This window comes from Camellia sinensis, chromosome 1 (genome assembly GCF_055761805.1).
Source record: "Camellia sinensis isolate YWXY chromosome 1, ASM5576180v1, whole genome shotgun sequence".
In the NCBI taxonomy this organism is placed as follows: Eukaryota; Viridiplantae; Streptophyta; class Magnoliopsida; order Ericales; family Theaceae; genus Camellia; species Camellia sinensis.
The window spans coordinates 198,131,305-198,157,367 of NC_138961.1; the positions used below are offsets into that span (position 1 = coordinate 198,131,305).

Below are 26,063 nucleotides of genomic sequence, written 5' to 3' on the forward strand. Positions count from 1 at the left end.
TCAGCATAGCGTCTCTCATGAGTCACTACTATTGAGAGAAGATGACCATGATAATCAATGGGGGAATGAACTAGCCATGGGTGATGACTTCTACAACCAGCTTTCAGCAGCAGACCTTAACGGCCTGTCAGATAGAATGTACGGGTAAAAAAAATAAAAATAATAATAAAAATAAAAAAAGAATTCGGTTTAAAAATAATTTGAAACAAAGTAAGATAGGAAAAAACAAAAAAGCGAAGGATTGTGGCAGAACCGAACAGTCATAGTATAGCCGCCGTGGGCGGTTGCCACTCTGCAAATCGATTCGAAAGTTGCCTTCACTTCCATTGAAGGTGAACCTCCACTTCTCTCTTTATTATTATTATTATTATTATTATTATTATTATTATTATTATTAACTCCATGCCCTTGATGTCGATCAGTGAAATTCCAATTCTGATCTGTTAAACTTCAACACGCCTAGGTTTAGCATTGGCCTGTGATTCTGACAGCTATTGCTCTCATGATTTCAGCATAGTAAAAACTTGTAGTATTTATTTAGTTGTCTGCAATTTTATAAAAATTCACAATTTCCCAAAGACAGATTTTTGTCCTGGCCTTTGTGTTCTGTTGGTGGTGGATAATCGTGCACCGTTACCTTTGAATGCTAGTGAAATTATTAAAAAAAAAAAAAAAAAAAAAAAGAAGACAAATTTGTATGGAGTTGATACTGAAAGAGTTCTAGAAGAGAAGAATTGTATGTGCTTTTTTTTTTTTTTTTTTTTTCATGCAATGGATTGTGAGATGATTGGTTGTTAGGATCACACACTGAAGCAAAATTTGTGAACAGTCACAAAATATGTGGAACCCGTGGCAAGAAAATGGAAGTTAATCTTAATGGGGTAAAGGATTAAAATTCGTGCATTCAAATCTCATTCTTTCCAAGTTGTGGCTTAATATGTGGAACCCGTGTTTCATTCCTAGAAAATATTATTTCCAACAAAATTTTGACAAGAAATATCGGCATTCACTCTTTATATTTATTTTTATTTTACTTTATTTGTATTTTCTCAGCAGCCCAAAGGATCTTCTATCTTCACATAGCCTTTCTGGTGCCCCAACTTATGTTTTGTGATTGGTTAGTGTAATCATTTCTTAATCCATGGACATTGAAGCAGCTCCTAATTTGCCCTTGCCCGATGCATTTATCCATTTCCTCAATGAGAATGGACTGGATCCCTCAATCTATACAACGAGTGATCTGACCCCGCGTTATGTAAGGTATGGGGATTAATACCAAATTGTATTTATCTCAATACTAGTCTTTTTTGTTATTTACTTGACTACCACTATGTGGTTTCCTTCTGAAGTGGATACTTTTGGTACTGTTTTCATTGGAACAAAAAGAGTTTCACACGGTTTAAATGAAAAATTGGAGTCCCAAAGCAAAAAGAATTTGATGTGGGTGTTGTTTGTTCTTGTGTAAGGTTAAAACCTGGTTGTGAAGCTTATCTTGAAGAGATTGAAGCTGAGATCGAATGTAAGCTTGGGAAAGTAGCTTGGTTGCCCAATTTCTATTCTCTTCCACCTCATATTCAAATTGCTAACTCAAAAGCATATCAAGAAGGAAAGGTGAAAATTGAAGTTGTCTGCTCATGATATTAGTATAGATCAGTTTTAATGTCTATTAAATGTGGATAATTTTTTATTTATTTTTAGCTCATCTCAGTTTACTGGAATGATAACTCATTATGCTCCACAAAATGCATGTTTGACAGCCTAAATAATCAATGGTTTTGTTTGCAGTAGAAATTACTTGTTCATACTGAGTTTTTACATTAATATATGAACTATTAATTCATTCAACTTTTCTTCCTCATTGCTTCTGCTTTATTAAGTTTTAGTTTCCTTGTGGCTGTTGAGGGAAAAAAAGTTTTATCCTTGTAATCAACCTCCTTTGTCTATAGCATAGACTATATTGCAAAGTAGAGGAATAGATTGCTTTGTGCTCAAGTCACAGTTGTGTGCTTTCCCCCAGTAGCAGAATGCCAATTACTCTTTCTCTTTGTTTTTCCAGTTATTTGGCTTTTCAATATGGAAAAATATCTTTTTTAACCCCAAGGGGTTGGCCTAGTGGCAACGCCTTGGGTCTTGGGAGTGTGCCCCCTCCAAGGTTAAGAGATCGAAACTTTTTAGGTGTTAACAATTCCTTGGGGCCATCGAACTAGGGAAAAACCTTGAATTAACCGTGGTGCTCTTGAGGGAAACTTTTTGCTGAGGGCCTGTGCACTCCTGGAGTCTTGGGGATTTGTCAGGCTTTGATCTAGACACCTCGGTGCCAATGTAAAAAGAAAAAGAAAAAATATCTTTTAATTTTCTTTGCTTTTGTCAATCAGATTTATGGAATTGATGCGGCATCTGGAGCTGCTGTTTTAGCTTTGAATATATCTTTGGGAGATCACGTCCTTGATCTCTGCGCTGCTCCTGGTAAGTATGCTTCCAAAGGTAGTTTAATGGCCAATTGTTAAACTGTTTTAAGCATGCATTCTTGTTTGCTGATATTTGAGCTTAAATTCTAACACCAAAAATTATGAAAAGACAGAAAAATTCTGGTTGCCAAATTCCTCCAGCTATCCTTCATTGTTCAGTAAAGTTAACAGATGAACACAGATTCCACTAGCAATCCACTTGTGCTTGGAAAATTAATGTTACGCACAGCATGCTTAAAGAGAATTTGGATTTTCTTGCAAAGAAGTAGGTTCAATGAACTTGTCATGCAGGACTCTCTCTCTCTCTCTAAACTTTTCAAAACTTCACCAAAAATGGGTTTCCTAGTTAAGTTACAGTTTGATTCACATCAGGGCTTTTGTCTATATTAAAATATAGCTAGTAAACTTTCTTCTTAGTTAGAAGCATTTGAATATCATTGAATGAGAGTGCATTTTTTTTTATCAAACTAATTAATGCAGGGACATCTTGATATTTCTTTTGCTATCACGTGGGAATTATATTATTCACAAACATATCTGACTCAAATGTTTTGTCCCCAGAACTTTTTGACAAAATTTACCTAATTCTACTTTTCATTTACATTGCATGTTCAGGTGCTAAACTTTGTATGATATTGGACCTTCTTGGCAGTTCGGGTTCTGTCACTGGTGTTGATGTTGCAAGACACCGCTTAGCGGCTTGTAGAACTATGTTGCAGAAATACAGTCTTGGGGATCATTGTCGTCTCTTTGTTGCTGATGGAACAACATTCTCCCTGTTTCCCATCAGGGTCCACTCAGATTCTAAATCATGTAATAAATCTGTAAAGAAGCTACATTGGAAGTGCTTCGTTTGGCTAACTTATTTGTCATTGTTTTCCTGTTTTTGAAGTATTATCATTCTTTTTAGTATTAAACAGGTGAGTGTGGTTTGGAAGGAAAGTTGGATGTATACAAGGAGTGGACATCTAGGAGACCGTGGAAAGAAAGGAAAAGGGAAGCTAAAGCAAGAGCAAGTGTTGCTTCACAATTAGCCTCACGGATTCATGATCCAGAGCTTATATTTTATGGACGGAATTCTGGAGTGGTTGGGCTCAGTAAAAGTGAATTATATCAAACTTTGCATTGTAGTGAGGTTTTGCACTGTGGATATGACAAGGTAATTTATATTTTACCTTCATTTCTTTTTTTACTTGCCCCCCTTGAATATTGTTGCTTTCTGTAATTTCTGTTGATATTATCCAGTAACATTATTAACATAATTAAACATCCTCTGCATATTTTCTGTTGGTGTTTTACTTTAGGTTAGATTGATAGTGTTTTGTTTTATTTGTCTTCATTACATTCAGAAGCTAATAACTATTGTAACGTAAATTAGGTCCTCGTGGATGCAGAGTGCACACATGATGGGTCAATTAAACACATCCAGAAATTTGAACAATGGGGCTGGAAAACTCTCCAACATCGTGTGTTGAATGCTGAGAGAACTGATGACTTGACTGTCCTTCAGGTAACTAATTCATTTTTACCAACATTTCTAGCTACGTTTTGGTATCTTGTAGTTATGAACTTAAGGTCCTATTTATCCCAAAATGAGCTGGTTAACAAACCTGAGTCCACATGTGAGCTCATTTCTTTTTATATTTGGTTGGAATTTATGGACAATTTAGGTTTTAACTCTGAATTGTAGAGTGTGGCCTTAAGCACATCAATAGGTAACTAAAGGACATGATTTCTTAAAACTAATGTAAATAGGGCTTTTTGCAAAAAGCAAGCAACCGATCCATGTTGTTGGGCCGAACTAGTTGGAGTTGAGTTGACATTTAGTTTAGGATGATTTGGTAGCTTTGTCGAGAAGCCATTCCTAAGCATTTCTACTGACAAGTCAGAGTAGTTTTAAATTAAGTATAGACCTTTATTTTGGAAACTAGTACATTTTTTAAAAAAAAAAATTAAGGTTACATTTTGGAAACTAATACTTGAATCCATAAGCATTAAGTTCCTTGCAAATTTAAAGTCTTGCACATGTGCTGGCTACTTGATGGTTGCTAGGTACTGACTTACCATACTGTCGTTAAAGACTCTTTATCTCATTCTTTAAACTTTAGTCAAGATCTATGTTTGGCTCTTTTATACTTGTGTCCTTCAATAGGGTGGCGTTGTGTACTTGTGTTGGGTTCGGGTTACTGCATTGGTGCACTCCCTGGTGAACCCATGTTATGGTATTACCGAGAAGCTCTTGAATTATCTTGGTTTGACATTTAGGATTGTGAATAGAGATTTAGTTTTGTTGATTTGGCTACTTGCTCCAGGATATGTCTCTTTTTTGTTTTTTTGCTTCTTCGTTGTAGATTGGCATAGCATAGGGGAAGATTTTGTAGCTCTAGTAGTTTTCTCACAAATTTGTAATTGACTACCTCAACTAATACTTGTCTATACCTGTTTTTTTTTTTTTTTCAAATATATTTTTTTATAGAAGTTCAAACAAACAACTTAAGAAGCACGGACATGAACATAGGGCACAAACACAAACATGTTGACATGACATAATGATTGTTCACTTTTTACATTACAAATACATTTATATTTTATTACATCAAAATAGTAAGAAATCATTTTTGTCATTCTACATATTAGAAAAAAGTGTGAACAATGATATCTATTTTTAAAAAGCTCTATTCATAAACAAATTGGATGTTTTGGGCTTATACAATTTTTAAATTTTAAATATCTAAGTGAGGTGAGGTTAATAAGTCTAAATACACATTGTTTTTATTTTACTGTTGGATTTCAAGTCATTTATTTTTTTATTTTCTAAACTAGCAATATGTTTCATGTATGTCAAAGTGATGGACACATGCCCCCACCAAGTGTTCGAAGCATGTTCAGCTCTAAATATTTAAAAAGAATAAAAAATATTTGGATGCGTGTTTGACATGTGTCAAGGAGTTTTTGATGATAGTCAGTCTCTGACATGGACACATCTTCGTAGACGTGTCTATGTTTCTTAGCAAATAACAGGTGGTCTTTGGAATGATAATGGAAGATTTTGGCACATTGTTTTATTTACTTTTCATATCAGCAATTACAGCCTTAAAGTTGTTCCATGTAGTCCCAAGTGGTCTATGGCTTCCCCCTCTCTTTTCTTTCTTTCCTTCTTCATTATTTTCGATGGCCTTATCTTGCAGCTACAGCTTCTTACCAATGGTTTTAGATTGCTCAAAGTTGGGGGATCCCTTGTCTACAGCACTTGCAGGTAGGTGCATATATGTTGTATTTTCTAGGGTTTCGAATATTCTTTTCTTTTTTTCTTTTTCTTTTCTATTCTTTTCTTCTGCCTCCTCCCCCCCGGGTTAAAACAACTAATGTTTGCTTTGACTTGCTTTTACCTTCTGGTGGAATAGTTTAACAGTTGCTCAGAATGAAGATGTGGTAGAACAGTTTCTTTCAAAAAATGCTTCTGCTGGTAAGGGTCTTTGTGCATCTAAATTTAGCAGATAGTCTTTTTGTTGCATTGACCTTTGTTGTTGTTGAAATATTCCACGATTTTTTTTCTAACAACAATGCAAGGTTTTAAAAAGCGGCCGCAACCGTTACATAATGCCGTTACGTAACGGTTTTGGTGGTTACCGCCACCCGTTACGGCCACTTTTGTAGTGTGATTGAGATTCACAGGTGTGTCGGCCGTAGCGGTCGTAACGGTCCCGTAACAGCCTGTTACGCACCGTTACGTAACGGTTCCGAACTGTTTCTTTCGAAAAAACACACAAAAAAAGTTGAAAATGGGGGGAAGAGGGATAGAGAGAAGAGGGAAGACAAAGAGAGAAGATGGACGAGCAAAAGATAGAAAGAGAGAAGAGAGAAGATGAAGAACATATTATTGATTAATTGAAGCTGTAAGACCTATGCTATTCTATTCAGCTGCTATCACTCAACCATGTTGTTTGTGTGCATCTGTCTATATATTGTTTGAAAATAATAATAATAATAATAATAATAATAATAATAATAATAATAAGTGTGGTCATTGTCTATTTGGCTTGGTTAAAATATGTATATATATAAATTTAGGCTCTTATTTATTTTCTTACTTTTGTCATTATTTATCTTATATATAATAGTTAGTGATTGATTTTTTGTATAATATAAAGTCATTAATTATTAAAATAAAATGTAAAAAACTCAGTTTATAGTGATTTAAAAATATGAAATATATTGGATCATACTTAAAAATTTACAAAAATTGATCAATATTTATTTTAAACCTAATAAATATGACTATGGAAAAAAAATATGCGTATCGGTAAGTTTTTTTCAAATTGTGCGAAAAATAAAAAAATTCACGGTTCCGGTTATCACAACCGTTACGCTACGGCCTTTACACCCCGCAACCGCACTACTGCCACCGTTACGGCGACCGCAACCACTTTTCAGAACCTTACAACAATGCCTTTTCTAGAAACCTTAATGTTGTTTGACCTATGGTGGAAGGTTGGATGGAATTTTGTGAAAGGGACTTGGAATCTTGGAGGGGAAACAATACATGTATAAAATTATGATAAAACTAAAGGAACTTCTAAAATACCTTTTATTTTTGTTGGTAATTCATTAGCCTTAAGACTATAGGTATGAATGAGGATTGAAATGGTTTTGCTGCAATCTAATAGCTACGTTTCAAAGTTAATAAGGAAAGGGATAGCCCCACTAACTGACCCTTCACCATGTGACCTCCCCTGAGTGACGCCTGCAGTTCGTACCCCATCTGTTCCTCAATTGAATTTTGAAAAACCTGACCCATCTCTCCATGACCCACGTGGCCCTACCCCGCTTATACCCCCATCCCCCCTTTTCATGTGTCTGACAAAACCTCTACCCTGTGCCACCTCCTCCACTCCTGATCACTCTGCAACTGTATAATCTTCCAACAAAGCCAACCGAAGACATTTTCTTAGACTGAGATAGACCATAGCTCCTGTGATTGCCGCTGAGAGTTCTTCCCACTCTGATCAAATCCTTCGATGGGATCTTGATTCTGACCCCCACCTTAACATGACCTCATCTGAGACTGGTCTTGTTCCATCGTAGCTTCAATGGCTTCAAGGACAATTTGGGTAAATTGAAGTTCATGCATAAAAGCAACAAATTAGATGGTTTTCGTTCCTTCATCAAACTCATCCAATTGTGAGCAGGTTTATCTAACCTAATCCTTCAGTTTCAATTAAAGTGGTTGGAAGTTAGATCCCAAACCCTTGAATGAGGTAGTTAGTTGCAACCTGCAAACTGATACTTGTAAAAACCTCTCGTGGGACTAGGAATCAACCTCACACGCTCGAGCTCTATTCACTTCAATGATTGTCAATTCTTATCTTCTTTCAGTTTCAAAGATGAGCGTTCGTTATCATCATTTGTGTTTCTGTCTTAGGAGTGCAATATTATCTTTTTCTTTTTGCAGAGTTACTAGAGATAGATGCTGCCAAAATTTGGCCTTGCAAAAGCGGACGGGTGCCAAATACCTTGCGCTTTGATCCCATGACATCCCAAACTAGTGGGCTTTTTATTGCCAAGTTCACAAAACTGGCAATTTAATCTAAGGTTGGTTTTACTGCTCACTAAATTTGCAATTCCCACATGTTATTATTGGTGGGGATGCTGCCATTTGCCACTAAGGTTTGTCATTCAAGCCATAGGGAATACCCCTCCAGCTGTTGTTGAAAATGATAAAGATCTTATCCATGCTTTTATCAGGTGATATTGGACTGTGTACGAAGGATACCCCAGGCAACAGCAATGCTTGGTAAGTCTCATTTAGCTTATTTTGTTAAGAGTAGATTATGTTTTCTGTATGGGTTTGATTGACCACCATTAATGCACAGAACAGATAGAGACATATCATTGATGCCAAAAAAAACTGAAATATTTTTTTGGGGGCTTTTTTTTATGTTAAATTTCATTGATGGTTCATCACAGTTGATGTTCTCCCTCTCGCTTTGTTTTCCATGATTCAACTTCAGATGGGTTTATAAATGAGGGAGGTGAGTTTTTAAGTTTAATATGTGATCTAATGTCTAACACTCCTTACATAGACAACCCAAGGACCCACAAAATTCACCACAGCTTCCGTCCCTCATTCCCTCCCTCCCCAGGTCTGCCATCGCCACCCAAACCCTTGTCGCTTCCCTGCCAACCCTCCGTCACCTCCCTTCCTACCTCCTCAGCCCCGGTCAGTTGATGCTATTCTAAGAACTTTTATGTAAATTTTTTGCATAGAATAATTTAGCTAGTTGTTTATTGATTTCAAGTATGTCCTTAAAATATTATTGTAGATGAGACTGCTGCAAGGAGTTTCTATGCTGGCAGTGCTCAATACCACCATATGCCTCACCCGCACTTTCGGTCTCCAATAGGCTCATTATATATATACTAGTGAGAAAGCGGCCACTTATGCCTAGTACAATTAATTTTAATTTTTATATTTATTTTGTTTCATAAATAAAAATAATATATACAAATAAAATATTTCAAATGGAATTTCTTGTTTAAATATAATTAGTTTCTATAATAGATCATAACATTTATATTAATGATTTGGTTAAAATGTATATGTATATGTATATATAATTTATATTTGGGTAACAGTATTCACCGCTAAATGAGTGTTTGTTAATTTTCAAATAATAATTACAAAATTTATAATTTCAATGCACATTTAACATATTTTCATTATATATTTCTTATTTTAAATACATTTTCATACATCTTTTATACAAATTTCAATCTTAACCATAGCCTATTGGGTTGTCTTTGAAATTTGCCTTTATATTTTTAGAGAACTATAAGTATAAATAAAGTTAAAATGATCTAAGTTTTTCATGTATTTTAATTTAAATTTAAGGTTCCTTTAACATCAAATTTAGAGATTGCTCCACTTGTGCTAATCTAAATGTGATTACTTTGTAGGGTGTTGCAGTGCTTGAGACTCTTCTCTTATTTTTTATTCGAGTCTGTCTTTGGAAGTGTTTGCTCTAAGTGCTACTTCGAATGAGATTGTTGCCTTCGTTTTTTTATCTAGATTTGATATTGGCTTACTTTCCTTTTGATATTGGCTTTTTTTTGTCGTGAACCTGTGTATTTTTTATTTTATTAATATAATCTATTTTAACAGTTTTCAAAAAGAAAAAAAGTGTAAAACTCACTTGGCCCAAAAAAAAAAAAAAAAAAAAAAAAAAAACATTTTAAAATAATTACGACAAAAACTTACTTTTTCATAAAAAATAAATTTATTTGTCATACAAAATAATAATAATTATATGAATAAAAATAGTCTTGAAATATATGATTTCTTTTAGCTTAATTAGGTTTCAATATTTTAATTATGCCAATATAGGTCTCAACTTGTTTATTATTATAGGCAATTTAATGAAAATACTCTTACTCTCACTATCAATTGTAGACTATTAATTTTGTTATTAAGGTCTTGTTTGGTAGGTGATTTTTTTAGTCAAAAAGTCAAAAAGTAATTAAATAGTCAACAACCCATATTAAAAGATTAAAGATTTCTTTTTCTCTTTACTTTTTGCACATCTTTTCGTAAAAAGTCATACTAAACATACTAATTTTTTTTACAGCACATTTTAATAAAAAAGTCAAAAAATTACTAAAAAAGTCTGTTCCTAGACGAGGCCTAAATGGTCTTTATATTCGTTTAAAATAGGGCGCTTGGCCTAAAAATCCAAGCCCTGAAATAGTTTGCTCATAAGGACAAGTTTAGGCAAAAAGACTAAAATACCCACATATATATATTGTATCCCGTCTCTCTACAACCATTTCTCTCTCTCTCTCTCTCTATAAAATATGGCGTCTGTGAACCACCACCTCTCAGTCCACTCAGATCTCAGACCTCATGCTTTCCTACTCTGTCGTCGTCTACCGTCATCCCCCGTTGTTGCCCTAGATCTGCCGTCACCGCCGATCTGCCACCACCTCCACCTCCACCTCCCCCATCTGAACAACCACCACCTCTGCCCTCGTCGCCGCCGTGCGTTTCTCTCTCTCTCTCTCTCTCTCTCTCATCGGATCAACCTTCACTCGGACTCCACGACCCCAATCTGATCGAATCTGGACTCTTTCTCTTTCTCAACAGCAGAGGCGGAGGCGGAGGCGGAGGTGAGAGACTTGTGGTGGAGGTCGATTTGTGCGACTAGAGCTACCCCGATCTAATCAGATCTGGACTCCTTGTTCCAACAGCGGTAGATATTCTATATTTATATATATACTGATTATTTGTGTTTAGTTCAGCCATCTTTGCTTATAGTTCATTTGTACAGATAAAAGAATATTTTGACAGTCCATTTAGTGCAGAGAAATGTGTTTTGAAATGAGTTGAGAAAGGATTGTAAGATATATAGATATATACCTTCTGCCATAGAAGAAGATGAACAGGACTCCTTTGAGTTTGTTGAAAAGGTTGTTGACTCCGAGAAAAAAAGGCTAATTTTGTGCTTGTTAGAACACATTTAAAGACAATAACAGTGTGATTTGGGGTCGATGGTGGTGTTGGTGGTGATGCTCTTGTTATGGTGGGAGGGGATGAGTTTGAGATACTTTACCAAGAGCCTCCTGATAGCTACTTTGGTAAGTTCAAGTGCAACTGGGCTCTGCATTTTAGCGTCTTGATTTTCATTTATGCCTTCATGGTCTCTTCCTCTGTTCTTCTTCTTTTATTAATTATTTGAACTAGCATATTTCATTTCATTTAATTAACATTGGTTAGTTTGGTGGAACATTTGTGTTTTAGAGAGAGAGGAACATAGAGATATATATGATCATGATGTTGTGTTAAATTAGTTTTTTTTTAATTTTATTTTTGAGAATGCAGCAGGCAGGTAAACCACTTACTTTTCATTTCCAAAATCTTGATGAACATGGAATTCAAATGCGTTATGTTGCGCACAATAAAAATGCCAAGATATAGGGAAATTCTATGGGTTTGTTGCAATTATATGTTAATCTGAATATGAATTGCTGAACCTGTTGGGTATGGTGTCTCTCTTTTTGTTTTTTCTCACTATTTCAAAGGGGGAAAAAGGGAGGAAAAAGAGTATGCTTTTTTAGTTTTGATGGTGTGATTGTACAAGCGGTGTTTTTGATTCATCAAGGTATTCATTATGATTGTTCAAAAAAAAAAAAAAAAAAGGGTATTCATTATGAGTTTTTGTTTTGGACTGTTGAGGTTTGGTATTTGTTTATTTTAGAATAAGTTTGGTTCCTCATTTTCTTATTCCCCATTTGCAGGTCAATCACCACTAAATGAAGAGATTCTTCTTAATTCCTTCAAAGCCTGGATAGCAACAGTAGCTTGTTTTCTTTGTTGTTGTTGTTGTTAACAGATAATTTTGTTTCTTGTTTTTTGTTGAATAACATATGTTTATAGATATATATGTGTGTGTGTGTGTGTGTGTGTGTGTGTGTGAATGAGAGCTTCATACAGATAGGTAGCATTTTGAACAGTTAAAATTATAAGACCTTTATCTATCTATCTATCTATCTATCTATCATGTATGTGTGAGAATCTGAACAGATAAAAATAAAAAATTAAATAGAGACAAAATTGAAAGAAAAAAAAAAAAAAAAAAAAAAAAAACTGAACAGATAGAATTTAGGAAAAGAATTGAACAAATAATAAAATTTGGACTGAATTTGAATAGATAAGAAAAAAAAATTGAACAGACAATAAATTTTGGACAGATTTTTGAACTAGATAAGGTGGAAAATTGTACAGATTACGCAAAAAATTTAAACAGATAGCTAACGAAATTGAACAAATAATAAATAATTTGAACAAATAGTTAAAAAAAGTCAACAGTAAAATTAAGAGGTAAAATTAGAAATAAAATGTCCTGCGTTTGGTTGGAAGATTTAAGGAGAGATTTGGAAAGAGAGATGAAAAAGGTAGGTGAAATGTAAATAAAACATATTTAGATTTTACTTAGTTTTAGACATTTTTTTCTTTTGTCTTTTCAAATTCCTCCTTAAATCTCTCAATCAAACATAGGATTTGTCACCAAACTATTTTACAAATAATGAATTTTTCACCAATAAAAAATATCTATTGGACTTAATGTTTTATACCTTCTTTAGATTGGATTTTTTTTATAATTTTTTCTTTAAAATATTATGATTAAATTGACACATTTAAAATATTACAACCAAAATAATATAAAATACATATTTTGAATATAATTTATATATTTAATTCTAAATATCTATATGTATAATGATAATAAGACCTAGTTTGGAAAGACTAAATAAGTGTACTTTTTGATTTTTTATGAAATATGGGTTGGGTTTAGGTTGGGTTTGAAGTGATGTGTTAGAGAGGTGATGTGATTTAAATAAGGTGATGTGATTTAAATAGGATAGTGACTTTTTGACTTTTTATTTTTTTTCAATCATGTCAAATTTGACCTAAATTTGATTTTCTTTGTGACAGAAAAAAATGTGTGGTCTCAATGACAAACACAGTCCACAACGTACGGATGCAATGATGGGAAAAATAATTTTCCGTAATGGACAAAGGAAATAATGAGCTTCATGCTTTATGCACATGTTTGATTGAAGTATTAAATGGGAACCGATTGAAAAGGGCATATGTGGGGTTTATGGAAATATTAATAGGATAAATACTAGTGTAGTTTAGTTGAAGTTAGAAGAATTAATTAGAAAAAAGTTATAAACATTATAAATATTCATAAAAATTATAATTTTTTATTTGTGCTTTGCTTTTTAAAATTTACAATTGACTCATAATTTTTTCTTACTAATATGGTGTTTGATTGTGAGATAAGGGAGATGAGATTGAAGAGAGGAATAAATAATTTTCATAATATAATCCAATTCAGTGTTTGTTTTTTTACGGTGCTAAATTTTGGATAATTTTAGTAATGGTACGGAGAATTCAATAGGAAAAAAAATAAGGGGAGTAAATAATGTCATATTTAGGCTTCGTTTGAGAATAAGTTATTTTAATAATTTTTTAGTTTTTTATGAAAAGATGTGTAGAAAAGTAGAAAAAATGATATGACAATTTATAGTGATTTTTTGACTAAAATATATAATCCAATTTGGTGTTTGACTTTTTGCCTCCTTGATTTTTTGTCCATATAATTTTTTTTATCCAACACTAAAAAATAATTATATCTTTTTATTTCATCATAATCAAATATAATAGCTCAATCATTCTATTCAATTATGTATTATCCTTCATAACCCTATATATGATCTCATCATATATTAATCTCACAATATAACTTTATTCTTACAATCCTATCAATAATCTTATCGCATTTTATCTCATAATTTGTCATTCATGTAATTTCATAGTATAACTTTATTCTTATAATCTTATCAATAATCTCGTTATATCTAATCTCATAGTATAATTTTATCTCTCACAATCTTATCAATAATCTCATCGTATCTTATCTCATAAATAACTAATAATACTACAAATCAAACGGATTTATATAAATTGATAGATATTTATGATATTTTAATTTGGAAATTTATAGTATAAATAATATTAAATCAATTTTAACAATTTGTCTCAACATATGTAATAAAAGCTGTGGTCCTTACATCTGGTCTATCAATTAAAAGAAGCTAATGTTATGGATACCATATGCAGCTTATTGTATATTTTTATGATAAATGTTATGTATTTTTATAGTAAATATTTGGTTTTTTTTTTCATAAGAGTTATAACAATTTGTAGTTAAAAAATGAAAGAACTCATTTTGTGAAAGTGGTGCATATTTTTTATTTTTTTATTTTTGATGTTACATATTTTTTTAATCTAAATGTTTCTAATCATAAAATGTGTAACAATACCACAAAATGCATAATATTGGTATAAAGATTTGTAACTTTGTTTATGAACCATACATAAATTGTCATAACTTTTACAAAAAAAAATAATAATATTTATCACAAAAAATACGTAATATATATCACAAAAATATATATAAAAAATTATATATAGTACATACTCTTAGAAGGATGTATTCCATAGAATTTTCTATCACCAAAACAGTACATGATGGTAACACATAACATAAGGGTTAAAAAAAAAAACAGGGAAAAGGTAAATGAGGGCAAAAAAAAAAATAAATAAAATAAAATAATGATAAATGGTCATTTTCGGGGGACCAACGAAAAGAGATGCATCGCGGTTTTATTAATATTGATATGCATATAGATATGGATATAGTGCACGGATAATCACCGAGTGCCACTATTGCAGAGTACAGAACTTTTTTAAGGAAAATGTTTCATAGGTCAAATTTTGTGGCTCAAAAGTGGCTCAAATGGTCAAAACGACGTCGTTTTAACCATTTTTATGTTGTTCTGTACTCAAAACGACGTCGTTTTGGCCATTTGAGCCACTTTTGAGTCACAAAATTTGAGTTACGTAGCATTGTCGCTTTTTTAAATATATACATATTTTTTCTTTTGTGTGATGCATATATATATTGGTATATAGATAGTTTTTTAGCTTTTAACTTAGGTGGTATTTGATAAAATTAAAAATTAAAAATTAAGTATTAAAAATTGAAAGTTAAGTTTTTTAAGTTAAAAAATTATTTGATAAAAATTAAAGTGCTGAATTAAAAATAATTGATATATATAAAATTAAATTTAAAATTTATTATTTTTAAATTGCATATTTGAAATTTTATATTGTTATGGTGGCAGTGATGATGATATGATGGTGATGGTGGTAATGGTGCGGCAGCATTGCAGTAGTGTTGATAGAAGTAGTGATAGCGATTGTAGTGGTAATAAAATGATAGTAATATTTATAGCAATAATGGTAACAGTAATGAAAATAATGGTAGTAGTTGTGGTGGTGACGATGACATGGTGGTGGTGGTGGTTTAGTGGTGGTTTGGTGGCGGTGATAGCATGATGGTAGTGTTAGTAGTAATGGTAGTAGTAGTAGCGGCGGCGACGATAGTAGCGGTGGTAATAAGTTTATAATAATATATATCAATACTTATATTTAATTTTTATAAATGGAGTCAGAATTAAGTAAATTTAATATGACTTAATTTTTTTGTAAGTTTTATTTTACATTTTAAGAGATACTTAAATTTTTAAATGATATCAATTGTAGTTATTAAATAAGCTTAATTAATGATCACTTAATCAATTCAATTTTAAGTACTAAATCATGTTATCAAATCCTTTCTTATTCATACAATAACTACTATGGTTTTAATGGCACATACATAATGCGTGAATAGGAATGGCCATTTTAGTCCGATCTGCGAGACATGTCTGTACTTGCTCGAACGGAGCAGATTTTACCTTACCTGATACTTATGTGGGGGTGGGGATAGATTATATTTTGATCACTCGCAATGAGAGTGGGGTGGGGGCAGATATCGCCTCCGCCAATCCAACCTTGACCCAATATAATTAATAATATATATGTATATATAATATAATTAGCTATAAGAAAGAAATACTAAAAATCTGTAATTATGTTTAAATATAAATAAATAATAATTCTAAAAATATCACTGTTTATATATATAAAAAGAAGAGAAATTATTAATGTGTTAAAGATTTAATTTTTTTTTTAATTATTTGAAATATGATCAAATATCTGCGAGAATCAGATATCTACGGGGTAAGAATGTGATTGAAAAATTCTACCCGTGGGGCTTGAAACGAGGCAGGAGTGAGAATGATAAACCCGCCCTCTGGCCATACCTACCGTGCCTTTAATTTTCTAAGATTTTGTTTTTTATGGCTGACAGTTTTTTGATTGGAATATATAATAATATAAGGGATACGCGGGGGTCTATATGTTTAATTTTTTTTTATTAGATATATTGTCATCGTCTATTCCATAGTTAGGGGTGTAAAAATGATCCGAGGTCCATGGGCGGCCCGAAACCCGCGGCAGGCCTGGCCCGTTTCGGTCCAGTTAAGCCCGGGCCCGAGCCCAGCCCAGTACCTTGGGCCTGGGCCTTCCATTTTGGGGCCCGGCCCGGCCCGGCCCAAAAAATTTCGGGCCTTGCGGGCGGCCCAGCACGGCCCAACCATCAATCCCTCTCTCTACCAATGATCAAATTTCAAAAAATAAAAATAAAAAACAACTTACAATAGTTAAATAATTAAAAAAATAAAATAAAAGATTAATCTTATAAAAAAAAGAAAAAAGATTGATCTTATAAAAATAAAATAATTAAATAAATAAAAAGATTTATCTTATAAAAATAAAAGCATAAAAAAAATTAAATAAAAATTAATATAATTAAATAAATAACATTAATAATTTAAAAAATAAAACAAAAATTAATAATAATTTATTAAATTAAAATCAAATTACGAATTATTTAATGGAAAAGGATGATATGATGTATCACTGGCAGTGGCAGTGCACAGCAGCACAGTCTGTGTGTGTGGCTGGCATTATTTATTTATTTATTTTAATTTCTTACTTCATTGATTGTTTCATGGGAAAGTGCACCTAACCTGATGGGAAAGTACACCTAAGCCCACGTGAAAGAAAAATATATATATATATATACACTAAGTTGGAAGGTAATACTGGGCTTGTGGGGGCTCACCACGAGTCTCATTTTGATAATCCGAACCGTTCAATATGTAGAACTCTTCCATTACTATATGCCTGTAAAAAATTACGTTAATTGGATATCACTAACTACATGATCAAATCAATTTGGTATAAAAATGCATGGTGTTATAGTTAATGGTTGACAAAAAAAACTAATCCGATTAGATAGTTATAGATATCTGATCAACATGATTTTTTACGAACGTATAATACTGGACGAGTTGTACACATTGAACGGTTCCGATTAGCAAAACGGGGCCCGTGATGGCTCCCACTGGCCAAAGAGCACCGTACAGATGGTTGCTCGAAAAGGAGGCAACCATTTCCTAACCTAGCCTCAATTTTGAGCCGTTGCATTGCAAATTTGCATCTCCTTTACAACTCAAACGGATATATATAAAACGGTTAGAATTTAAACTAGTATAAATATATTTCACAACAAATCATTCTCTCTCTCTCTTCAACTTTCTCAACTCGCAATTAATTTTGAAGTGCCATCCCTAAGTGGCTATTGCAATTGTGCAACAAGAAACTTTTAGCAGAAGAAGAAAATTCCTATATTGCATTCGCCAGTCGGTAACATTAATTAGTTTAATTAAATTTATTAACTACTTATATTAATTATTTATGCACATATATTAATTATTATTTTTTACTGATTGAATTTACACATTATTTAAATTAATTGTTAATTCTTATATATTGTTTTACTTGCATTACTATGGATCCTAATATGCCTAATGTTTATGTCGATGTTGATACATATACTACACCACATGAATCTGTTGATTCTCCTTCTAATATCCCTTTTCCAACAGTTGCATCATCATCTAGGAGCATAAGTAGTAGTGTTTGGGAACGTTTTGAAAAAATATCTATAAATAATCCTGATGGCACAATTACATTTAAAGAAAAATGTAAATATTGTGCATGTTTACTTAGTGCTGCATCTGCAGGGAGTACTAGTCATTTAAAAAGGCATTCTGACAAACATTTACAAAGTAAACAACCTGATATTCGAAGTCAAATGCAATTAGGGGCTTCACATCCTTTTAGTACTAGCGAATGTCCTGATTTTACCGAAATGATTCACGAAAGTTTTGTACCGCAATATCAAAGTTTTTCAAGAAATACTACTAGAAACAGGATTTGAAAGAAATTTGAGGATATTAAAAGTGAATTATTTGATATCTTTAAAAATTTGAATGAAAGGGTTTGTTTAACATCTGATCTGTGGTCAAATAATGGTTTTGAATATCAATGTATCACTGCATATTTTATTGATAATGATTGGAAATTAAATAAGAGAATTATTTCATTTAAATTAATTGAACTTCCATACACTGGTCATTCGCTTGGTGTAGTGTCACGACCCAAACTCACCCCTATGGGTTTAGCACCGTAACCGGCTAGTAATCCGTGATTACCGAAGGCCTGCTTAACAGTAATGCCAGTAATACAGAGTAAAGGGGCTGGCAGAAGCCAAAACAGTAAATAAAAGACGTCTAATGAGCTGTGACAGTCTGAATGCAAAAAGACTCTTATGAACAAGTCACATTCGTAACCAAAACACATTTACATACCAGATATACATACATACAAGTTAGAGATTTAATCCCTATGCCATAACTATACAATAGGAGTCTATAACATCTATTACAAAACAGAGACAGAAGGGTGAATCTGAACACCCCAAAACAGCTGTAGCTTGAACGGACTTGGAACCTCAAGGCGAGGCACAAAGGTTGGCTTGACAGAACAAGAGCTAACTCGACGTTCCTAGCTCCGGTTTGGTGCCTGGACACCTATATATATATATATATATATAAACAGTGAGCTAAAGTCCAGTGAATAACAGTTATGTAAAGAGGCTAAGAATGAATGTCCTTTTAGTAATTAAACAGTCATATCAGTCACTTAGAAACCATAGCAGTCATATATGGTGCATCCCATAGCGAAACAGTACAGTAGGTCTTAACAGACCGAACAGTCAGTCGATGGCCATCATAACAGTAACAGTAGTGGTTTCAAACATGGGAACCGACAGAGATCTCTGTGTCAGTAGCAGTAACAGTACAGTAACAGTAAATTGCTATGGATGCCACGAATACAGTTTACAAATAGGACAAACATTCATTCATTAAACAATAACGTTTCAGTAAGCAGAACAGTTGATCAGTCAGAAAATAATCATAATTGAACATATCTTTACAACATTGTTACTCACAGAGCACTGGGCTATAAGCAGCTAGTGGGCGTCCTTGGGTGCCAACCCTACACAGTTACAGAATGAACACACACTAAGTTACACACTCGGGAATCAACAACTTAGTCCCTATCTTGACTCGGTGTGGTTCTACATCAATATCCTTATTAAGATGCCTTAAACATGGCCTAGGAATGCCCAGGACGGAAAGAGGATGCAAGGATGCACTTTAAAACATTTTTCAAAATTTGCTGAAACAGGGATCCATGCTCGAGCGTGGCTTTCTACGCTCGAGCGGACATGCAGACAAAGGAGCTCCGCTCGAGTGTGACTTCCTACGCTCGAGCGGACTGCAAAACTTCATGAAAAGTACTGGATGCATGCAATTCACGCTCGACGGACGCTCGATCCCCGCTCGAGCGTAAGACTCAGGTCCTCGCTCGAGCGTGAAGTCTTTCGCTCGAGCGTGAAGTCTTTCGCTCGAGCGAACTACAAAACACAAGAACTTCTGGGCATATGCATTTCACGCTCGAGCATGACTTTCCACGCTCGAGCGGAAGTGCATGTACTCAGAGTGCACACTCGAGCGTGAAGTCCTACGCTCGAGCGTGGGTCCAAAATCTGGAATTTCCAGATTGAACCTCAAGCATGAAATTCAACTTTTAAAGCTTCAAATTCGATCCCCTTGGGCTAATTTTCTGGAAAACTCTTGAAAACCTATAATACAACATGTTTCAAAGATCAATTTGTAAAATCAAAACCCATAGGTAAGTCAATTGAACACAAAAATTAAGTGTAAGCACGAAGAACATTGCAAGATCAAACATGCATGAGTTATCATGAACTCTAGTGTTTCAAAACAAGATCAAATGCAATGTTGAGCTCAAAATCACGATGAATTCATGGACCATAACAAAAATATGAACTTGCATGTGGAAATTCTCATGAAACAACTCCAAAATTCAAGAATATGCACATGCATGCAAGGATTAACTCTCAATACAACATTTTAAATCAATTCTTGACTTAGATCACTAATTTACCATGAACCATGCAAGAAACAATTTAACTACATAAACCAAAGGATGAATTCTCTACCTTAGGTCTTGAATTCCAAGTATTGAAGCTTCAATTACACAATCTCTCTTCAATTTCTCTTAAGTTCCAAGCCAAACTTTGTTGAATCAATTCTTTCCTTGCAATTCTCTCTCTCTCACATGTTTGGTCTCAAAGATGAAATGGATGGCATATCAAACATGAGTGAAGTAGAAAAAGAATGGTCTTGAATCAAGCCACTAAGTGGTAATTGTGTAAATATTGCAACTAATGTAATTTAACTTTATTTTATCTAATTTAATCGTCCCAAATCAAATTTTAATTAAACCTACCATAAAATCCTAATTAGCATATAACACAAATCAATATCAGATTCGGTCGCCGATAAGACCTTCAATCCGCAGTTCAAAGTTAAAATGTGAACAGATCAATCAATGGCAAACAGATAGAAAATGCAATTAAGGTAGCATACTCATGCACTCAGTTCAGAATTTCGGTCTGATCAATTACTTGTCATGCTTAATCAGAGATTAGCACTAATCAGAGGGTAGCACTAATCAGAGGTGAGGGTTGTCACATGTAGAAACAAGAAATGTATTATATAAGTGGGCTTTACAAAATAAAATATTTACGATTAGTGTAGATAATGCATCATATTATATTCAAACTGTAGCCCATTTAAAATCAACTTTACAATTACTTGTTGATGGTGATTTATTTCATGTTCGTTGTTGTGCCCATATTTTAAATTTGATTGTTAAAGAAGATATGCATGTATACGAAACTTCTGTACTTGTAATAAAAAATACAGTTGTTACTATTATGTCTTCTGGTAATCGAATTTCAGAATATAGAAAAATTTGTCAACGAGAAAATATGTCATTTAAAAAATTAATTTTAGATGTAGATAGTAGGTGGAATTCAACATATAATATGTTAAAAATAGCTTGTAAACAAAGAAGAGCAATAGATTTATTTTTTGCAACAACATCAATAAGAGGAGTACTGACACCTACTGAACTTAATTGGCGTCAAGTAGCCTTGTATAAAGATTTTTTAAAATTTTTCAATACTTCAACAAAATTATTTTCTTATATATATATTCCTACTTCACCATTTGTTTTACATATGCTAGCAGAAATAATTAAAATTTTCATAAAATATATGGGTAATGAACTTTAATGTAACCATTATTACTTCAATGAAAGAAAAATTTGATAATATTTTCATCCTTTGCCTCATCTATTAGGTTTAGCTATAATAATTGATCCTAGGTGTAAAGAAGTTGGTTTACAAGAATTTTTAGAGCATATTTTCGATGATCAAATATAGTTTGCCCCTATTATGCAAATATGCAACAGATTATTTCAAGAATACAGGGCAACTGCAGCTGTATCTGCATCTGTAAATACACCTACACACACTACACTAGCAGTCCAACAATCTTGAGGCGGGAGATTAAGTATTTTCACAGCAATAAAAAGTAGAAGAATATCTCAACATACAAGTGTAAGTAGTTCTGAACTGCAACGGTATTTGGAAAGCCCGTCAGTGGATGATTCCGATAATTTTGACATTTTGGAATGGTGGAAACAAAATGAATCTATGTGGCCTGTGCTTTCACAGATGGCCCGTGATATATTAACCGTTCCTATTTTTACAGTTGCTTCAGAAACAACTTTTAGTGTAGGTAGACGGGTGCTGAGTGACTACAGGAGCAGGCTTTCAGCCGAAATAGTTGAGGCATTAATGATATCCAGGGATCATATGCACGCGCTTACAAGAAGACAAAATTTTAGTGAAAGGAGCGAATTCAATATGATTTGGATGACATATCATCGGGCAACGCAACTGAAATGTCTGTCTCCTCCGATGATTGATCAACAATTTATTTTTTACTATTTCATTTCATTTTATTTTTTTCTTGGTTATTGTTTTTGTTTTTATTATTTTGTATTAGATTATTGAGGTTTATTGAGGTGAAGTATACTGCAAATGATTGGTAGGCTAGTAGGTGCCAACCTAGTTGGGATGTACTTGACCTATATTGATGCAATTGCTATACCATCATCAGTAATCTACACTTAATTTATTTAATCAATCATGCTACGTAGCTCGAATCCTCCTTTCCTCGATTCCCCCAAATTCAAAACGACGTTGTTTCGTCGTTTTGATTTTTTTTTTTTTTCAAAAACGCAGAAGAAGAAAAATGAAAAAAGAAGAAGAAGAAAGAAAAAGAACAAAGGAGGAGGAAGAGGAGAGTAGCAGAGAGAAAGAGAGAGAAAAAAAAATCATCAATAACAACATCATGATCATCATTTTCAGATCTTCATCAACATCATCATCAACAACCATTCAACACATTTTCATCATCAACAACAACATCTTCTTCATCATCATCATCATCAACAACCATTCAACACATTTTCATCATCAACAACAACATCTTCATCATCATCATCATCAACAACCATTCACCATCAACATCTTCATTAACATCACCATCATCATCATCAACACATTTTCAGAAAAAAAGGGGTTGCGATCAATTGATCGATCGATCGGCGACGGCTCCGATTGATCTGAAAAAAAAATTGGAGGCGGAGGCAGAGGCGGCGGCGATCAGTGATGGCGATCGACCCTCTCTCTCTCTCCATTCCCTCTTCCCCTCTCTTCTCTTTCTCTCCTTCTCTTTCTCTTTCTCTCCCTCTTCCTCTTCTTCTCTCCGTCTTTCTCTTTCTCTCCCTCTGTTTTAGACATAAGGAGAAAAAAAAAGAAAAAAAAAAAAGAACTGCCCAAAACAACGTCGTTTTAGGCAGTCGGGGGATACGGGAAAGAAAAATTCGGGGGGAAAATCATTTTCCTTTACTTAATAATATCAATTTTTGTAATATTTTATTTCATTTTGAAATAAAAATTATTCATTCAATAAATGTTATATAAATAATTTAATATTGTAATATTGAAAGTTTCAATTTAATATATATAAAATAATTCATTTCGAAAGAAAAAAAATTACATAATTATATACTTTTTTAGTTATAAGTTCACAATTAAAAAAATATAAGTTATATATAATTAAATTTAAATATCACTATAAAACATTACATAACCAAACAAAATATCTCATTAATCGTAATTAAAATACTTTAGTATAATTTTTTAAAATTTTTTATTTCTAATATTTAAAAAAAAAAAAGTCCGACTAGGCCCGGCCCGCAGGCCAAATTGGCATCAAATTGGCATGAGGATCTTGTGGAGCATCATCTTTTGGGACTTCATTTTCTGAATCTTCTGAAGCATTATCACTTCCCATTAAATTGGACTGCACCAGCACGGGTCACTGTATACTGATTAATAGGTGAACGGATTTTGATATCCATTTCATCTGCAAGGTAAACCTTAAAATGTTTGAAAATTTTTGTTAAGAGTGCCCCAAACAGTAATGACCGACCTGTGAATTGACCTTGATTTGCCAGTACCATTTCTTTCATAATTATGTAACACAAATCTACCTTCTGACCAACTTCAAAACAGTATAACAAATAGGCATTAAAATATGGGACTGCATCATGGTGTGCTTTTTTTGGAGTGACATTTTCTATAATCCACTGGTGGAGAATCCGAAGATGAGGTTTTAAATGTCTTGCTTGTAAACTAGTCCCAGTAAATCTATTCCGACAAATAGTAGTCAAGACATCAGTAGCATTACCAACGATATTAGCTAACTCACCCTCAGTCTGAAAATGAATATTTTCAACACCTAACTCAACTCCAACAATGCTTACCAAAGTAGGAATATCAAACTGTATACCTTTTCCTTTCACATACGACAAAAGAGTAAAATTTCCATCTTATTCCTGAGTAGCTCTTTGGTGAACATAAAATAGAGCTACCAACCGTGGATATACCTTTTGGGGAAAATTAATTAAGTTTTTCCATCACATTGCTTCAAGTTTACTAATTAATAGTGCATCATATTGAGATGGAAGATTTACCCTTCTCCCTGTTACAATCGGTCGGGCAGAAAAGTTTGGAAAGGCTAGTGCATGACTTTCAGTGAGAAAATCATCAGTAGGATATGACTGCATTTGAGGCTGTTGTTCTTCGCGTCGTGAAGGGTTGGAACTTTCACCAACTTGTGGTCTCGCTCTTTTAGTTCTAGGCATGATGTCAAAATCTGTTGAATTTCAAATGAATATACTTTTAATATTACAATGCATATTAAAATGGAAAAATATTACCATATTTCAGTATGCATACTAATCTAAAAATATCAGTAATCCTGAAAACATCCTATGCCAATACGCATATAATCAGGAATATAACATCATGGGAAAAAGCTGAATAAAATGGATGTAACTTAGAGCAGTGTAGAAGTGAGACTCAAATTCAGAAATCAGTCCTGGTTGACAGAAATCACTAGGAGTTAAGGAAATGAAATAAAAATAGCAGAAGGGAGACTGAAATTTGGGACAATATCAATCCCACATACACCAAAATTGATTTAAAATGTAACTTAGAGCAGTGTAAAAGTGCATCTAGTTGACAGACATTTTCCTCACTAGAATTTTATCCATGTTTCCCTTTTACACCTTTAGTTAAAATATTAAACATGAAGTGCATCTAGTTGAATAGTTTTATGTTTTAAAATATTAAACATGAAGTTTGATTCAAAAATGAATTTCATGCTCTTGAAAAAGTTAAAGTTGAACAAATTAAACATAGAATTAAACAAATACAGCATACACACTTCAAATATACAGCATACACACTGAAAGAAAGAAAGAGAAAAAAAAAAAATAAACAGGGCTAGTTGACCAACCGGTTGACCCGTGCCTTTTACACCTCTTTGGATGTTGCCCTGCCTTCTTGTTCTGGTCCTGCCTTTCCTGATTCAGATGTTTCCCTTGCTCAGTCTGTGGAATCACACTTATTCAGAGTTTGGGATTAGATTTTGGTTCAGCCGAATTTGAAGATAATGGATGGAGGAATACACTGACTGTGTTGTTAGAGGCAATCTGTGGACAGACAAGCAATGGTATTCAGTGAAGGTTGGCCATGTTTTTTGAGCTGATATAGAGGCTCCATTCTTGAGGTAGGTGGTGAGGATATTACTACTCAACAACTATATGCCGTATGAAAAATGAGGCATGGTAGATGGCATGCATTCAATGAATGGTAGGTGGTGTCTGTAAATTGAATGGTAGGTGTCATTGATAGGTGGTGTCTGTAAATTGAATGGTAGGTGTTGAGGAAATTACGTATGCAATGTGTGCATAAATAATTGAAGACATTATGATTTGCAGGTGGAATGAATTTATCTACTGACTAAATGAATGGATTATTATGTATTTTTTAACTATGTATGTTGAATGCATTTTAAGTGAGGTAATAAATGAATGGGAAGATCAATATCAGTAAATCAATGCCACATCAATAAATTTGAATAAATTTGTGGTATTATTAAATTACTTGTTGCTCAGTAATTGAAGATCAATAAATTTGTATCAACAATGCAGTAATTTAAGAATTGACCTTGAGTGAAGAATACATAAATGAGACATTATTAATAAACTATGATTATGCAGATCAACATTAGTAAAAGAAGACATTATGATTATGCAAGTCAACATCAATAATTGAACACATTATGATTATGCACATTTCCATCAGTAATTTAGTATAT

The 26,063-nt window shown here is 33.2% G+C and overlaps 1 protein-coding gene and 1 long non-coding RNA gene across 6 annotated transcripts; one reads left to right on the top strand and one right to left on the bottom strand.

Moving 5' to 3' along the window:
* The first annotated feature begins 186 nt into the window (after positions 1-186).
* On the top strand, positions 187-12,003 carry LOC114321609 (S-adenosyl-L-methionine-dependent methyltransferases superfamily protein). Of its 5 annotated transcripts, none has more exons than XR_014342405.1 (12): positions 187-332; positions 1,057-1,260; positions 1,467-1,611; positions 2,376-2,466; positions 3,084-3,281; positions 3,389-3,627; positions 3,847-3,978; positions 5,657-5,724; positions 5,873-5,934; positions 7,921-8,060; positions 8,214-8,262; positions 11,760-12,003. XR_014342405.1 is itself a non-coding variant. In XM_082891955.1 (11 exons), exons 2-10 carry the CDS (start codon positions 1,142-1,144, stop codon positions 8,052-8,054), a joined length of 1,188 nt encoding a protein of 395 aa, XP_082748081.1. In that variant the 5' UTR covers positions 198-332; positions 1,054-1,141; the 3' UTR covers positions 8,055-8,060; positions 8,214-8,352. The 5 variants fall into 5 exon arrangements, 1 of the variants encoding a protein (XP_082748081.1); XR_014342404.1 differs by having other exon boundaries at positions 198-332; positions 1,054-1,260; XR_014342406.1 differs by lacking the exon at positions 11,760-12,003 and adding an exon at positions 10,609-10,709 and having other exon boundaries at positions 198-332; positions 1,054-1,260.
* Positions 12,004-18,659: 6,656 nt separating this feature from the next.
* LOC145801236 (uncharacterized) lies at positions 18,660-25,457 on the bottom strand. The gene is made up of 3 exons (XR_014342412.1): positions 25,200-25,457; positions 24,373-24,554; positions 18,660-18,917 (listed from the first exon to the last, which is right to left on the bottom strand). It is a non-coding gene; the product is annotated as an uncharacterized LOC145801236 (long non-coding RNA).
* Positions 25,458-26,063: the final 606 nt, after the last annotated feature.